This window comes from Sinocyclocheilus rhinocerous, unplaced genomic scaffold (genome assembly GCF_001515625.1).
Source record: "Sinocyclocheilus rhinocerous isolate Xijiao unplaced genomic scaffold, SAMN03320098_v1.1 scaffold1568, whole genome shotgun sequence".
NCBI lineage: Eukaryota > Metazoa > Chordata > Actinopteri > Cypriniformes > Cyprinidae > Sinocyclocheilus > Sinocyclocheilus rhinocerous.
In genome coordinates, this window is record NW_015660888.1 from 196,349 (window position 1) to 213,989 (window position 17,641).

At 37.9% G+C, this 17,641-nt stretch overlaps 1 protein-coding gene across 1 annotated transcript; it reads left to right on the plus strand.

Annotated features, from left to right (window-relative positions):
• Nucleotides 1–6,647: 6,647 nt before the first annotated feature.
• On the plus strand, nt 6,648–8,584 carry LOC107725818 (homeobox protein Hox-D3a-like). Its single transcript, XM_016535216.1, has 2 exons — nt 6,648–7,173; nt 7,365–8,584. Exons 1-2 carry the CDS (start codon nt 6,732–6,734, stop codon nt 8,111–8,113), a joined length of 1,191 nt encoding a protein of 396 aa, XP_016390702.1. The 5' UTR covers nt 6,648–6,731; the 3' UTR covers nt 8,114–8,584.
• The last annotated feature ends 9,057 nt before the right edge of the window (nt 8,585–17,641 follow it).

Consider the following 17,641-nt stretch of genomic DNA (forward strand, 5'->3'; position numbering starts at 1 on the left):
TGAGAATACATTGCATATGCATGGTCAATTGTATACCGTCCCCATTCTATACAGATATCTTAATTGTATGCGTGTGTGTGTGTGTGCGTGTGTGTGTGTGTGTGTGTGTATACACGTGTGTGTGTATATGTCAATATCTATTTCAAATATCTATTTTTTGTTTAATAAGCCTTGTGCATAGTGAAAACACGCCACGCAGGGGATCTCTTTGCCTTCAGTAAGGCATTCTGAGTATTGACCTGGATGTCTGAACACAATAAATGAGAGCCATACGCAGTTCCATGTGCAATGACACTGCACCGACTACTACCGCCGCTCTCACAATGCTTCTCAAACGGCCATTTTTGATTTCCAGCTGTTCACTGAAAATGTTTTCGCCCATCGAGACAACCCGTTAAGATAAATCAAACTGCGCTGTCGGCATCCAAAGACAGAATTCGGTATATGGTTCCGTTCTATATCTTTTTTTGTTTGACCACGTGATTGTCTAAATAATTAATGCAGCACGTCCCCTAGAAACACGGCGTCGTCATTAATCGCGAGGACTCTATCAGACTTGAAAACTGAAGAGATCCAAGAAAATAATATCCAAACGGTCCTGTACCTCACCCCACCGCAACCTGCACATTCCTACAGCTTTTCAGCCAATGGAGCATCGGTAGGTAAACATTTAAGATTAATATTTGCAGTGAGACAGCGGATAAACATATCTGTCAGGATTTTGATAAATAGTGTCTTTTGATTTGGTCTTCGCAGACAGACTGAAACAACTTCAGGCTCATTGTGATTTTTTTGCTTAAATAGCTTCAGCATGAAGCTCTCCAAATCTATACCTTTATCAATAAAAAATAAAACTGTTATCAGACTACTTTTATTTTTAAAGTAGCTATTACAGGCAGACTTTACTGTAATTATTTTCTCATGTAATGTAATGTTATATTGATGTATTTGTGCATGAAATATGTGAAGTCCAGTTCGATAGTGTTTATTGCTTAGCCGCCAGGGCTTTAACGAAGGCCTCTTTGTGATTTATAATCCGTCAGAGATGCTGTTATTTCCCGATTTAGTGGAGACTATTTGTGGAGACGTATGTGTTTGGTTAGATAAAAAGAACACAGGCTAAAATTCATTGTAGAGGTCTATCTGGAATATCATCACATAGTTATTGACGCAAAGTACTGCCTGAATATAACTGGAAGTAGGATCATGACAATTTTACAACAATTATAGAAACACCACCACCAACAAAACAGCATAAGAATCCACAAAAAAAAAAAAAAAAACAATGGCATCGATCCAAAAACAATATATTTCATTGATGTCAAAGCTCCACAATACCCACTCGTTTAGTAATGGAGCGTTATGATCGTGGATCTATCCATAAAGTGTTTCGAACTGTTGGAGAGGGATGACGGTGATCTGCATCGTTGTAAATCATGCTCAGTAAATCCTGAAAGGGTGAGAGGCTGTTGGGGGCCGGGCGTGCACTGTAAATCTTTCACTTTTATTAGCCCGTGAACATATGCTGCAAGGGGAGACGACTCGCATCCTCTCCTCAGGACAATCCTGCGCTCGGCCGCGTTCCCAACCGTTTCATCTCCATCTTACCATCCAGCTACATATCCATACATCACAACCATAGAGCAAGCATCCTGATTCAGATTGTATATCACATAATCATCTCGCATTTAACCTCTCAAATTGTCTTATGGTTAAAAAGTGAATGGTGACAGAATTTTAATTCTGAAAATTTGGAAAACATAGAACGTATTTTAATGCACAACTAGTACAAATCTAGACACTGAAAGTACCCACTTTTACATTTCATGCTCACATATGGATCCATACACACTCTTGCTTTTTGAGAAGAACAATATAGAATTCGGGATGATTTTGATGAATCTCTTTGGTTGAAGAGGTCATACATTGCTGTCATTGCCTAAACCATAATAGTCAAACAATATTTCAGCGGTTTCTTGCAGCCTGTAATAAACGGATTTCTGTTCAAAACAGCGAGCAAAAAGCAATAACTATATATCGGATAATGGTCATCTTAAATAAAACTAAAAATTCATAATGCTGTTGCTTTCGATAATGGTCTGATCCGCGGGCCTATTACACTGCGTTAAAATTAATAATAATAATAATAATAATAATAATAATATAAAAAAGTGAAGATGTTTTGTAAGACATTTGGGTGTGAAGAAAATCAAATAAAATATTTCACAGATTATGCAATTATTTGTCCTTCAAATAAAGACAACGTAGTGCTAAAAGTACTATATTTTTGTGCATCGTTTGAACGTTTTGATTATTGTTTTATGTCTGGGTTTCAAAGCCATATTAAATAGCAATGTAGCTTTTGTCCGATACAGTGGGAGAAGGGAGCGAGTTCTTGTGCAAAGTGATTGTACAATGATGTGAGGCTGGAGGGAATGTTAGTGCTCTTGCTTTTAAAATGTATTTGTGAGGTGAAGCTGGTTGGAGTAGCAGTCTCAATCAGAACAATCTGCGATCCGGATCACGTGAACAAATATGCTTGTATATTTTAAGGCAGTGCCTTTATTTGTCATGACAAGGTTTCCGAAATATACTAATGTCGACTCATTCGGCGAGCTTGCCTCTGTATAACGTTCACTTTTTTTTCAAATGGGAAGTTGATTGCTAGTAATATTTCGTTTTGGAATAAGAAGACCTTCTTGGCTTTTTATTGGTAGCTGAGTGAGTGGCTCCCATTCTTTCGGGAATACTGTCTGCATTGGTATATGGAAATGCCTGGAAAAGCGCGAGATCAGTTTTAAGACAGTACTGTCTATAGACAAAGGGTGAAGGATATATCCGAGCAGCCGAACTAAGAGATATTGAGACTAAGAAGCACGGCTATATAATAAATTGACATCACACAGGTAAGCAATTGCATGGCAAAACGTAACCTTTTAAGCGTGGGTTTACATTAGGCCGGCGTAAAAAAAAAATGATTTATTCCATTCAAAGCAGCTGATCTTTATTAATGTCATCGCATACCAACTAAGCAAGTATTTGAAGACAAAAACTGAGACTAGTTTACAGATTTGCGCAACCTTGACTATTTTAGATGGATTAGCATGTAAGGTGATTTCAGTCATAACAATGTAGAGCTTTATTTTAGCTGTTTTATTTTATATATTCTGGTAGCTTTCTGGAGTTGGCCATGCACAGTATAAAACATCTGTGTCATACATTGTGAGATCGTTAATCACTTTAATTTGTGTTGTAGTCAAAGCGATGTTAGACATGACATATGTGGGTTAGGATATGCTATTCTTTTAAACATACACGTTTCCATAAATTCCAATCATTTCAGTGTCTCTGATTTCGATTTAGTCCAAATTATTGGGATTGAAGCACTAAAAAAAACAGCAACATCAAATGAATTCAAATTATGAAACCATATTTCGCATGCAATAAAAGTCAACTTAATTTAATATGTAAGAATGAATTAATATATTAAGTGTTTTTTGTTTTCAAAAGAAGCAAACGCATACTATGCCATGACAATCTAGATGTTTGAAATCTTAGGGTTAGGTTTTAAGACCTAATATGATTTATTAACTATTCCCGTAAAGAATTACATTTTCTCTCTTTTTTTTTTTTTAAGTTGATGTTCTAAGCCCGTTTTGCAATTGATGTCTGTTTGCTGAATGATATTTTAAATAATAATAATAATAATAATAACAGGTTTTTAGCCATTCGTTTTTGATTATTTATAAATAATTATGAATTCCTACATATTTCACAAAACATTAAGTTCTGTAATTGGATTATTCTGCATTGTGCAGTATCTAGTAAATAAATTGAGGCTTAAACCCAAATCTGTATTTGTTTTCGATTCTTCAGACTACACGATTTTGAGACGATATACGGGATTTTTGTTTCCCCACTAACCTGGCATTTTGTACACACTGTTTCCAACATAGAAAGTGATAGCCATACAAAACCTTTTTTTTTTTCTACAAAAGAGACAGACTTAAGCATGCGCATCAGAAACCGATATACATGTATATATTTACATACCGACTTCTAGAGTCCATTATGTTTTACAGCCCATTGTTCTATTATGAGTACCAAACTTACCGTGGGAGTGCGTGGGCAAAAACACTGTTGCCTAATAAAGGCAGACCATGTTCGGCCGAACTGTTCGCTACATTTATCCCATTAAGACTTTGAACATGACACACAAGTTTAAAATACAAGCTACGTACATTCTCTTGTTATCGGTAGTTTTGTCAAGGTTGCGATCCATCACCAAACAATAATAATAATAATAATATCAATACTATTATTAATCCCATAGGTTTTTTCAAAGGTGTTGTCCTCGTCTCATGTTTTCGAAAGGATTTTCAGAGTGGAACAGAACAGGTCATCTGTCTGGTAAGATGAGGATTAAAATCTCGTCTTCAGGCTCTCTTGGTTTTAAAATAACCGGTGAAAAAGTTGTGTGGTGTGGATTGCATTGTGACTTGAGTCCCTTCCGTCCGTTGTTCATTAATCAGTGAGTTATTGGAGAGGAAGCCAAAGGTCACCCAAAAGGCTTATGAGTGCTAAATATTTTGGCCAGCATCTCTTTGTGTAAAATCGCTTATGTCCGTTTTTTTCCCTCTCTCAGATACAGCTTTGACTGCTCCTAAAACCAGTCCAATCTTCTAGGGTCGGAAATAAATATTCCCATCCGCACTTTCTTCTTAATTTAGAGTATATCCTTTACTAAAATCCACAGCTATCCGCGCAACTGGGAAAAAGTGTTCCATTGCAAGTAGTTAAAGAACGTTCAAGACAAGAGTGTGTGAATTACTGCAGTAGCCGGATTTATACTGGCGGGCTGTAGGCTCTGGCTATAGCGGGACATTCCATCCTCCTACGCTTAGCGTTTTACCCCTCTGACGGTACCAAGTCTTGAGGAGTGCCTTTCTTCTCACCCCTCTGTGAGGCATTTACGGCTGTAGTATTGCCAGTCATAAATTTTGTCGGGCTCCACAATGACAGGTGCATTGATATGTATCGTGCGGAGCTTCAGGCCGTCTAATAACTACTGTATTGAGCACGAGCTACAGTCACTTGGGTGAAAGACTATCTTTAGAATAAGACTAGGAAGAAGACAACAATAGTAAAAAAGAAAGAAAGAAAGAAAGAAAGAAAGAATTATTGCACATTGGGATCTCAGTTTGTTGCTAGCAGACTTTGCTACCAACATTCGCTACAAACCAAATCGTATTCGCTTAGGCTACTTGGGTGATCCACCTTCTCTGACAACTCATATCGGCCTTTGGCGGGAAACAAGCCTCCGAACCCATGTCATTATAATACAGATTAAATGGCAACTGGGAATTTAGGAATCAATTGAGTCCCGGTATTACAGAGTGTTCTAAAAGCTACCGAATAAACTAATAAAGAGTATACACTATTTATATCAGGTGCGACATTATATATAGAAAGGACAAAATAGTCTAGAGGTGTTTGGTTAATTTGCGTCCCTATAATTTATATCTCGGATTTTGATTTATTTTCATATAAAGATTGCATTTTCGTATAATGTTCACAAACAAATGCAAGAAAAAGCGTGCATGGAGCCCTGCCACCCAGTTAGTATATTAAACTTCACTCGATGAATTTCATTAATGTGAACCGATCAAATTTAGCGATGACGCCGAATCATCTCAAACTACGTAAAAGATGCACAATTCCAGGTTATAGACAAACAACGGCTGATCTAATTTTTTTTGTTATGTTACAACTAGGAGATTTATTCACATTCACACACACACACACACACACACACACATATATATATATATATATAGCCTATGTATGTGTGTGTGTTTGTGTGTGTGTGTAGTTCGTATATGTAGTTTATACGTTATATATATAGTTCACTCACTCGATAAGGATTTTGTACTGCTTGAACGACATTTGAACAAAAAAAATTCTTGTATTGAGCAAAGAGTCGGAAAAGAATGGGATATTGTTTGAAGAGAAACGCTGATGCCCTATAGTGAAAGATGGCAGTTCACAACATAAGATCTATTACTGTTAAGATATGGTAAATTGTGAAAAATTCTAAAACTTTTAAAAGAACCATTAAAAATAATGGTGAAAAACAATTTGCCCTTTTTCCAACCTGATTTGGAAAGAGGCAGTAGACCATATGTTCTGTAGATGATTTGACTGAAGGCACTTAAACAAGATGACAAAAGAAATTAAAGCTGCATGGTTCAGCTAAGGGAACAACATACAATGAATACAATTATTTTTCACTACATAACTTTGTCTTGCCATCTTTAGCATGAAGTGCACTAAGAAACAACAACAACAACAGGTAAAAGAACATGAAATCCAGAAAGCTGAGAGGAGAAAGGGCATAAGGTTGACACCAGAAACTATAGAGCTAAGATAAATCTATTTCCATCTCATATTTAAATATTGAAAATGCTATGGGCTTTTTTCATTAGCAGTGGGATATGTTTAGATCGAGAAGGTATAGTTCTGTAAATGCAAATGAGTGCAACAGAATATCACTGTTGTACCTCACATCTATGATTGTTTAAAGTTTAATCCTAAAATCTTTGCTACAACTGATTCATTTTCTTTCTTAACAGGTCAAAGGACAGAAAATCTCTGGGAAGCTCCAATCACGTGATTGACAAGTCCATGCAATTGGACAGGGGTTCACAGGCTCTCTAGTTTGAACCTTCGCAATGCAGAAAGCCACTTATTATGACAATGCTGGACTTTTCGGAGGATATTCATACACTAAATCTGACTCCTATACATACGGTCCTACACATCAGGGCTTCTCATCCTCCAGCATAGAGAATGACTATCAAAATCCAATCTGTCCCATTCAAACTACATCAGTCCAGCCACCAGCACATAAAAATGGAGACATCAATGGCAGTTGTATGCGACCAAGTGCCAGCCAGGGCAACAGCCAACCAGAGAGTATCAGTGAGCAGCAGCAGGCTGCTCCTTTAGCGGCCAGCTCACCCAGCCCTAACAGCAACTCCACACACAAAAACAAATCTCCCAGCACCACTGGCTCCAGTACTGCCACCCCAGTCATAACCAAGCAAATTTTCCCATGGATGAAAGAGACCCGCCACAACGCAAAGCAGAAAAGCGCCAACTGCCCAGCTGCAGGTATGGGCTGTGTGTGTCTGTGTGTGTTTAAGTGTGTGTGGCAGGAGAGAATGGTTTTCTCTTAAAATGGCGACAACTACTATATGATTATGACCTAGTTTCTTTTGTTTACAGTAGGCTGTCTCTCTTTGGCTTTTAAGTGATGCAATAGGCTGTGTAACAATTAATCCACTGCTGCTCTCTATGTTCAGGAGAAACCTGCGATGACAAGAGTCCACCTGGCCCTGCCTCGAAACGAGTGCGCACTGCCTACACCAGCGCCCAGCTAGTTGAACTGGAGAAGGAGTTTCATTTTAATCGCTACCTGTGTCGCCCCAGAAGAGTGGAAATGGCTAATCTGCTCAACCTCACCGAGCGCCAAATAAAGATCTGGTTTCAAAACAGGAGGATGAAGTACAAAAAAGATCAGAAATCTAAAGGCATAATGCACTCTCCCTTAGGACACTCTCCGGACAGAAGCCCGCCGTTAAGTGGCTCGAATCACATTGGATATTCTGGTCAGCTTCCAAACGTAAACAGCCTAAACTATGATGCGCCATCTCCTCCGTCATTCGCCAAACCGCAACAGAACATGTACGGCTTGGCAGCCTATACGGCGCCACTGGGCGGCTGCATACCGCAACAGAAAAGATACCCGGGAACAGAGTACGACCACCACAGCATGCAGGGGAATGGTAGCTTTGCTAATGCTAATTTACAAAGTAGCCCTGTTTACGTCGGGGGAAACTTCGTTGATTCAATGCCAGCTTCGGGCCCTATGTTCAACCTCGGTCATCTTCCCCATCCCTCATCCGCTAGTGTGGACTACAGCTGTGCCGCTCAGATTCCGGGTAACCACCACCACGGACCGTGTGACCCCCACCCCACATACACAGACCTCAGCTCTCACCACGCGTCTCAGGGAAGGCTGCAGAATGCACCCAAACTCACGCATCTGTAAGGAACCCATCAGTGTGCTTAAGCGAAACGTCGCTTTTTTATTACCTCACTAGTTAAACTAATTTATAAAACTACACTCCGAGAGAAACATAACGTATTATCCTGTATTATTATGATTGATATTACTATTACTGCTATGATTGTAATTATTTTTAATAATAGCTGTGGTCCATTTCTCTTGACTGTTGAAGATACACACGATTGTTTGTTGTCAGTTGTTTGGTTCTCGGAAGGACTGTATTGGCAAAATGAAGGCAATTTCCATAACGTATTACTTGAAGGTAAGTTCTGTAGATTTGACAGTATATGCATCCGTCTTTATGGAGATGGGATTTGTAGAAAAAAAAAAACATTGCGTCTTTGTTAAGTCGTCTGTTCCTCATGGGTTCTTCATATTTTATCCGTTATACAATTATTTATTATTTTCCTCCAAGACTGTACGACAAACATTTATCTTGACTGAGTATTATATTTATTATTTATCGTTTTTAATGCACATTATTTATATTCTCATGTAGCCTATATTATTTATATGACGATTGTAGAATTTATTTTGAGCAGAAGCAGTTGACATTTCGTTGAACTGGTGCAAACAAGGTGATAATGACTGGTGTATTTATTTCTTCATTCAGTAATAAAATGTTATGAAACGAAGAATTAACAAGAATCTCGAAATTGTAATTATTATTATTACGCGTAGTAATTGGAAATTTGGCAATCTCCGACTATCGTTAATATCATGTTGCTTAAAAACACCAGCACATAATGACACATCCTCACGTTCGTTATAAATGTTATTTTGTAAGTTGCACTGTCCGTGCATAAAATGATGAAATGGTAAATATACGGAAAGGTTATATTTTATTGTGTTAAACATTTTGTAAATAAAGTGCTTAAGCTAAACAAATGAAATTGCAAATGCTACATCAATATTAATGTATTTTAGTTTTCATATTTAGGATCATTTTAATTTTAAAATGTTCATATTGTGTGTGGATACGAATGGATTTCAAACTTGGATTTTGCCCAATTCATAAGGCGGAGACGCCATTTTGGAAACATAAGGATAGTAAACAAAGGAGGCACCTTCGCTCTCACCCCCCATCCAGATGCACGTGAATGTGCGCGCACCCCTATCACGGCTGTTCACAAAACACAACAGCAAATCTCACCATTGCAATTATTTTAAATTGAAACTTGAAGAGAACTGCATCACCATATTATGTGAAACAGATTATCGGAGAGTTTATTATGATTTGGAAATTGAGATTTCACAAATATAGGCTAGATTTCAAATTTCCCGCTGGTTAAGGTAGGCTACTTCTTAAAAACGTAATGTAAATATGATGCCTTTCTGTGTTAATCTGGTGCCGTGTGCAAATCTAGATAAAGTTATAGGCTTTTCTCGTCGGTGTGCCCAGTTGTTGTAGCCTACATCTCAAGATTAAAGTATTGCTAATAATTTTAGTGCTTTTGGGTGCTCAGTAGAAATTGTGACACATCATAAGGCCCAGAGCAAGTGTTTTGTCTTATAAACAGTTTGATATAACATTAACCTGCACCATTGCGCAAGCATTAATACATATAGGTCTATGTATTTTAAATGCACCTTATAATGTGGTAATGAATAGCCTAAAGCGTCACTGCCTTTGTAAGCACTGGCAAGCCGTCTCTAACAGAATAGGCTCTTTCCCGGCTTCCCCCTAGCGAGGCATTTCAAAGCTCATTAATCAAAAACTCGTCGCTTTCAGTCTCGCTACTGATTCCAGCTCCTTATGAACAAAGCTTTTTGCTTTCTCAACTGTGGAAACACATTTCAAACTGCAAGAGGCCAAACTTTTTCCTGAGAGAGAGAGACTGTGACAACACACTCTGCATGCAATCATGGCATGGAAGAGAGAGAACTCAAAGCTGGAAAGACATAGTGGCATAGAGCTGCAAAGGGTTTAACCACTGAGGGTGGACTTTGTCCTGAGAGAGAGAGAGAGAGAGAGAGAGAGAGAGAGAGAGACAGTGACAACACACTCTGGCTACAATCATGGCATGGATGAGAGAGAACTCATAGCTGGAAAGACATACTGCCAAAGAGCTGCAAAGGGCTCAACCACTGAGGGTAAGGACATAGATTGTGAATAAAATATCGGTCTATTTAATAGATAAGCAAAGAAATACATCGGCTGGGGTGGGGGGGCACCAAGTTCCTTAATATTGGTGCACAGGAGGAAAGTGTGTTGAAAAGGAAAATAAAGGCCTCTTATTATCAAATGTAACATTAGATTATTTGTTTCCTGTGGCTATGCTGTTTTGTACATCGTAAAGGAAGCAAATTTCTTCCATTTTTATTATAAATTACTGCTTGCGCTATAAGTGAAATTATAGGCTATACCTTCTGACATCAGCAAGCGTTTTCTTTGATCAACATCATTTTATTCATATTTTTAGGTTTTAATTGTATTTTAAAATTTGTATTTACATATATAGGCACCAAAGAGAATGTAAAAATTCAGTCAAGGGAGTTCCACACCAACACACCAGCCATCGTTTGCATATGTGAAAATCGGGATTTAATCGTGCATTTGTTTTATGGATTCAGAAAACCATACTTTCCATTAATTTCTCAAGTGTCTGTTCTGAGCAAGCTGAAAAGTGCTGGTTGCTCATATCACTTATGAGCTTTGAAAAAAGCAACCAATTCACTTTTACGTCGCCTATTTCTAAACAAATGTAAGCCATTACGCTTTATTTGACTGTTGTATCGGCTTAAAATAAAAGCGCTCGATAACAGTGCAAGTCTTCGTTTGAGCGCTGCAGTTGTCATGGGTATTTGGTAGCTTGAGGTCATCAATCACTGATTGTGCACAATCTTCCTCGACAGCAGTTCCGAGTCTTCCGAGGGGAGAAGCCAGATGCGCTGCGTCTATCTTCAGCTCAAAGGGGACAACAACCGTAGAACCAAGCACTCAATCCAGCCCACGCTATAATGATGAGAGAAGCATTTAGAAGGACATAGATTGTGTCCTTCTAAATGCTAGTAGGCTATATGAATTTACATTCTCTAATAGTGAGAAAAAAAATTGTATTAACCCGTGTGGAGAGTAATTCATGCGTTTTAGCTGAATAATGTGCCTTATACTATTAATGGCCTGAGAATTTAACATTGAGGCCCCTGACAATCCTGCAAAAGAATTTCAGTTCGCGAGCAAAGCAAACAATTTCTTGGGGTTTTCTGGGGTTGGTATATAAATTCATAAAATAAATCAGATCCAGTTATTATAACTATGCGGCGAAGCGCTCTGAGAAACAAAGATATAGAGTGAGCACTACTCGAGTCCCCAGGCCAGCCGACACATGGGTCGCTCTCGATTGGTCAGAGCAAGGCGAGGCCCCTCCCCTCGTTGTTGTAGGCAATATTTACATGTTGAGCCAGAAAGTACAGTAAGTAATGAAGACAAGCAACGCGAGCTATCATTCACCGTTTAAAGTGGCGCGTTAAGAGACATAATGACCTCGTTCTTCAACTGTTAACCAGATGGGAACTTTATGACTTTCACGGCCAAGTGCAGACAGGATCAGAGGAAGACTGCGCCCTTGTCTTACCCCGGAGGCACCCGAGAGAGACTGACGAGAACCATTCTGGATCATCATGTCAACACCCGATTAACGTCGGACATGCTTCAAGGTTCTTTTGAAGTGCATCATGATGATAGAAACGCTAGTGAGTTGGCTCACACGGGTCCCGAACTTGGTTCAAATGTAGTTTATGCATGCTGCACGGAAACCTGTACACTAATTTCAACGAGCATTGCTACAATAATTCTGGAGAAATATAAGTTCAGGCAATGAGATAAAACAGCGCATGCTTGTTAGGGTGGCAGTTCCTGAGAAGTTTTTCTCAGTCCCAGGTGGGTTGTGATATTAGAGCAGTTTAGCCGACAGAGCAAACAGGGCTCGGTTCAATTGGATGAATATGCCAAAACAGTACGTTTTTTTTTTTTTTTTTTGGGATGGTGTTTTTTCCGTTATAAAATGTGGTATTGCCTACCTACAACAAACAATGTTCCGATATTTGTTTTAATAACATTGTCTATACTTTTTGCAGGAAACTGCAAACTGATCGACCAACACTGCTGCCCGCACTAATTTCATCAAACAACTCATTGAACTGGAGGAGTTTCACTTTAAAAAGTAGTCTACCTCAGCAAATTAAGAAGAACCGAGCAAGTACCTGAGCAAATCAAGAAGAAACGAAACAGATCGCGCTGTGCACCTGAACGGGACTCAGGTGAAGATCTGGTTCCAGAACAAGTGGATGAAGCAGAAGAAGAGATAGAAGGAAGGCCTGGCACCGAGTTCCGCCAGCTCCCCCATCTGCTCTGTCACCACACTGCTCTCGCTGTCAAGATAAAAGTGCCTGGAACTAAATCAATCCAATAGTTAATCCAAACCTTCTTCTTCTTCTTCTTCTTCTTCTTCTTCTTCTTCTTTCCAGTTTAACGGTGTTTGGCATCCAGCTTTCATCCAAACCTTACTCATGGTGTAGATTTTACAACGCCTAATGCACTTATTGATTTGCACTAATATTTCCTGAATATTAAGCTATGTAATAATACAACTATGCCTTTAAACTTTTGATTACATTGTTACGCTAATTTTTGTAGCTTTAATTTTTGACGGTGATTTAATTTTGAATTGATGGACATTTACATTGAGTAGAGAGTTTATGAAGTACATTTTTAATCACAATACACTTTTTAGTGCTTATTAGAGAGAATCTGGAGAAGCTCAATATTGATCTGTACTGTACCTGGCCTGTGATTAGATTATTTTGACCTCAAGAGTTTGGTGTTACTCAATTTTTATAAAAGTTAATCTGTACATCTAAATTTTATACTGAACTCATGAACTAATAATAAAAAATGGTATTTCTACCCAAGTGCTGACCACAACTTACCTAACCAACACTTGAACCAAGTGCAGAATGTAAGCATCTCTGTGATTCAGTTCATTATGCAGTCCCTTGTTGAGAGTTTACCCAAATCAACTGTTTAGTCTCCAGACTGGTAATGTTATTAGCAGTAATTCTTACAGAGCAAATGCTGGGACTTGGATTATTCAGGACTGCAACACGTTACTACTCCAGATGGAGAGACTGAAATATTCTGACAGGAAAGGTTAACAAATGACAAGCAGATCTTCTTTCAAATAAAAAAGTTGACCAAATACAATTTTATGTTGGGTGTGAAGTAAACATAAAATAAGACAAATTAGGGGGACTTTACCAAGATCTGGACAAAGGGTTGATTCTATAGAAACAATTGAATAACATTAACGAGCACCAAATCCTTTATCCCTTCTGTGCCCTGAGTTTGTCATGACATAATCTTGTCAGCCAAAACATACAGCTGCAGTCCATAAACAGCAAAGCTAGACTCATGTACAGTTGGTTCTTTTCCAGGAATTGGCCTGCTCTTAGCATAAAAGGTCAAACGTGTCTGTAGCATTGCTGAAACAGCAAATTTGTGAAGTTTAGTTGTAGAGAAATACCCTTCCACCAATTTCTCTCTTTTTAGTATGAGAAAAAGAGTGGTGTGGCTCGTGTTAATGTTAGCAGGTCTCCATACATCATCACATTACATTATGGCCTCTATTTGGGGCGCAACATCATGCTACAGTTGTCATTAGCCTGAAAATAATGAAGACTAAAAGATACTAGTTATGAGTTTGCATACACAAACACAGGCCAACACAAATTAGATATATTGTATGATATATATATATATATATATATACAATTCTTGTCTATGGTGTATGCGGTATTACAATAATTTTATTTTTTTCCAGATGTACGAGATTTTCAGCATGCTGCACATTTGACTGACCAGCAGTTGATGATTTTGATTTATTTTTATCATTAGGATATTTAACCCAGCCAGCGTAATGCTCTCTCGCTCTCGCTCTCTCTGAGGCTGGTCCTTCTTTTCTCCTCCACCAACCTGACAGACAAACTGATCACACAGGAAAGATGCCATAAATTACAGAAGCACTATACCACTCCACATAAAAACACCACACCCCAACCCCACCCTCAATCCATATGGATGTCATCCTTTATGGCATTCTCAGTGGGAAATTATGACGGAATAAAACACATCTTCATTTATCTTTTATTTGGCTCTGCGATGAGAGATTCAGACACTCTGAATTCCACGGAACATCATCGTATTAGCCCTCAGACGTGCAGAGAAATGGATTGTTTTTGAAAATGAACCTGGCTTCGCTATAAATTGCACCTCTGGATTCTGAGCTATGTGTTATTTTGTTTAAAACAGAGGCCGATTGAATTAATGCTCTAATTTATGTGGAGTTACAAGTGCACCTATTACAGTAACAGGGTTTGGAATTTAATCTGTCTGTATGATAAAGAATGAATCTCTCCACTTTTCATTTGTAATCCCAGACACATTATTTCAGTAAAATGGCCTCCCACTATTAAATATGAAAAATGGCTTGCGGACAGCTTTGTTCATGGGTTTGGGTTTTAAACATCACAGTCTTTCTATTTAAAAAGGAAGTTTAAAAATGGGTAATTAAACATCTTATCAAGAGCGGGAGACACCTATGTGAGATCCATTCTGAATGGTTACCTGAGCACAGAAAAGATCTTTATCATACTCACTTCCACAGGTGACTACAGAGCGCACATCCTGTTCTATTCATGCACAGCTTCACGCTCCACTCCGCTGCATTACATCAGCCACTTTTATGATCTAACTCAGAGCGAGAGAGCCGATCAGGTTGGATGTTATAAGCTGTAATAACCCATAATAAGCCCTCCAGTCATGGATTCTTTATGAAAATGAAACCTAAGAATATTTCTGCGATTGTTAGATCTGTCAGTTGTGCATCCACTTCACATGTCTGCTTAGGAAATGTGTTGATATTTTATATGATATTACGTGTATATTTGAAAAGGGCAAGCAAACAGACATATCAGGTATCTGAGAGAAAACAACACAATCTCATGGCAATTCGTAACTATTTTACATTTTGGTTAATTGGTGGCTAAATCACATGAATTAACACATATCATTCATAGTGAGATTGGGTTGGATGGAATGCAATCTATAATGCTGATGCACTGTAAAAAGTGGTAAACAACAGATTCTCATGGCAGTTTGTAACTATTTTAGGATTTGGCATATTGGTGGCTATTCATATGTATATTCATAGTATAATCTCATTCATAAATTTTTGGACAATCTACTTATGCCCTAATGTTGGTTATGTTTAGGAATTGGAGTTAGGGGTGGTCCTTTATGTTTTTTTTTCTTTTTCTAAAAATCATACGTTTTTTACATTATTAACATTGTACAAATTCAAAATGGAATAAAAAATAGCCACCTCATAAAATAGTTCTGTTTTCCTATAGATTTGTTGTGGAAACCCGCAATTGTTAACTGAAACAGCTACGGAGGTTGATTTAGTCATTAAATAAATAAATTAAATAATAATAATATAAAATAATAGGTTACACTTTACTTGAAGGGGTGTGCATAAGACTGACATGACACCTTCATAATCATGACATGACACCTACATAATTATGGTTGGGGGTAAGGTAGAGGTAGGGTTAGGTTAGGGTTAGGTCAAATAATGTCATATTTGCATTAAAAATGACATAACTGAGCGAATGACACTTAATGACAGTTGTCATAAACATGCATAAAACCTCCTTCATATTCATGACATGTGTCATGTCATGATTATGAAGGTGTCATGTCAGTCTTATGCACACCCCTTCAAGTAAAGTGTTACCAAATAATATACTAATTTTTTCAGTGTGTGTGTTATGGTTTGAGAATGAATTCTATGCACATTATATAATTAAATGTAAGAGTATTTCTTGAGATATATACAACATTAATTTACATTAAGACTTCCCTGTATCTCTTGGTCCCTTTCTGTAGAGCTCTTGCTGAGCCAGGAGTCCTCTGGGTTGAGTAAGAGGAGCTCGGTGTGAGCGGGATGGGTAATTAGTGGTGGGCAGACTGGGTCCATTATGGTCCATGTTATGATCACACAAAATGGCTGATGAAAGCCCATGTTGAAAATGAAACCTAAGAATATTTCTGCGATTGTTAGATCTGTCAGTTGTGCATCCACTTCACATGTCTGCTTAGGAAATGTGTTGATATTTTATATGATATTACGTGTATATTTGAAAAGGGCAAGCAAACAGACATATCAGGTATCTGAGAGAAAACAACACAATCTCATGGCAATTCGTAACTATTTTACATTTTGGTTAATTGGTGGCTAAATCACATGAATTAACACATATCATTCATAGTGAGATTGGGTTGGATGGAATGCAATCTATAATGCTGATGCACTGTAAAAAGTGGTAAACAACAGATTCTCATGGCAGTTTGTAACTATTTTAGGATTTGGCATATTGGTGGCTATTCATATGTATATTCATAGTATAATCTCATTCATAAATTTTTGGACAATCTACTTATGCCCTAATGTTGGTTATGTTTAGGAATTGGAGTTAGGGGTGGTCCTTTATGTTTTTTTTTCTTTTTCTAAAAATCATACGTTTTTTACATTATTAACATTGTACAAATTCAAAATGGAATAAAAAATAGCCACCTCATAAAATAGTTCTGTTTTCCTATAGATTTGTTGTGGAAACCCGCAATTGTTAACTGAAACAGCTACGGAGGTTGATTTAGTCATTAAATAAATAAATTAAATAATAATAATATAAAATAATAGGTTACACTTTACTTGAAGGGGTGTGCATAAGACTGACATGACACCTTCATAATCATGACATGACACCTACATAATTGTGGATCCATATACAAAAGACTCACTGGATACATATGTCTCTCTCTCTCTCACACACACACACACACACACAGTACTTAATGATAATGGAGATTTAGGGTGATATGTCATAATATTGAAAAACAGGGTGTTTATCTTCATGGAAAAGAGAGTGATCATTGTGTTTGTGCAGACTGTAGCAAGGATGACCATATGTCATCATACAAATTCGCTGATGCATAATGTATGCACAAGGAGGGTGAACCGAACAGGTTATTATCTGTTAGTGGCAAGAACATAGTAATGCACTTAATCAATATCACATTCTCTCACGGGGACAACCTCGCTTACACATGACAAGAAATGACATGGAGATATATCGAAGCACAAGTCTAAAATCACTGCCCATTTCTTACACAATCTAGGGCAAAAACTCTAAGTGACATTGTAGTGATAAATTCACAGAGCTTTGGCACGTTGTATTTTAATCATAGTGCAACCGTACGCACGCACACACTTTGTGAGGTTAAATTATTCTACACTCTAGCAGTATCCATTTGATTTCATTTGTAGCATGTCTTGTGGGCAGCAGGGGTGAGAGACCCTTGGCAGTACTGGGAGTGGAGCAGCGCACATATCTAGTGTGTGGAGACACAGAATTGACAATGCATTTATCTTTGAATAATGTAAATGT

What these genes read in the sequence shown, in the direction of transcription:
- LOC107725818 (XM_016535216.1), top strand. Translation starts at nt 6,732, where the DNA reads ATGCAGAAAGCCACTTATTATGACAATGCTGGACTTTTCGGAGGATAT. An exon ending in CGCCAACTGCCCAGCTGCAG is followed by an intron (nt 7,174 to 7,364) that starts GTATGGGCTGTG and finishes CTCTATGTTCAG; the next exon opens with GAGAAACCTGCGATGACAAG.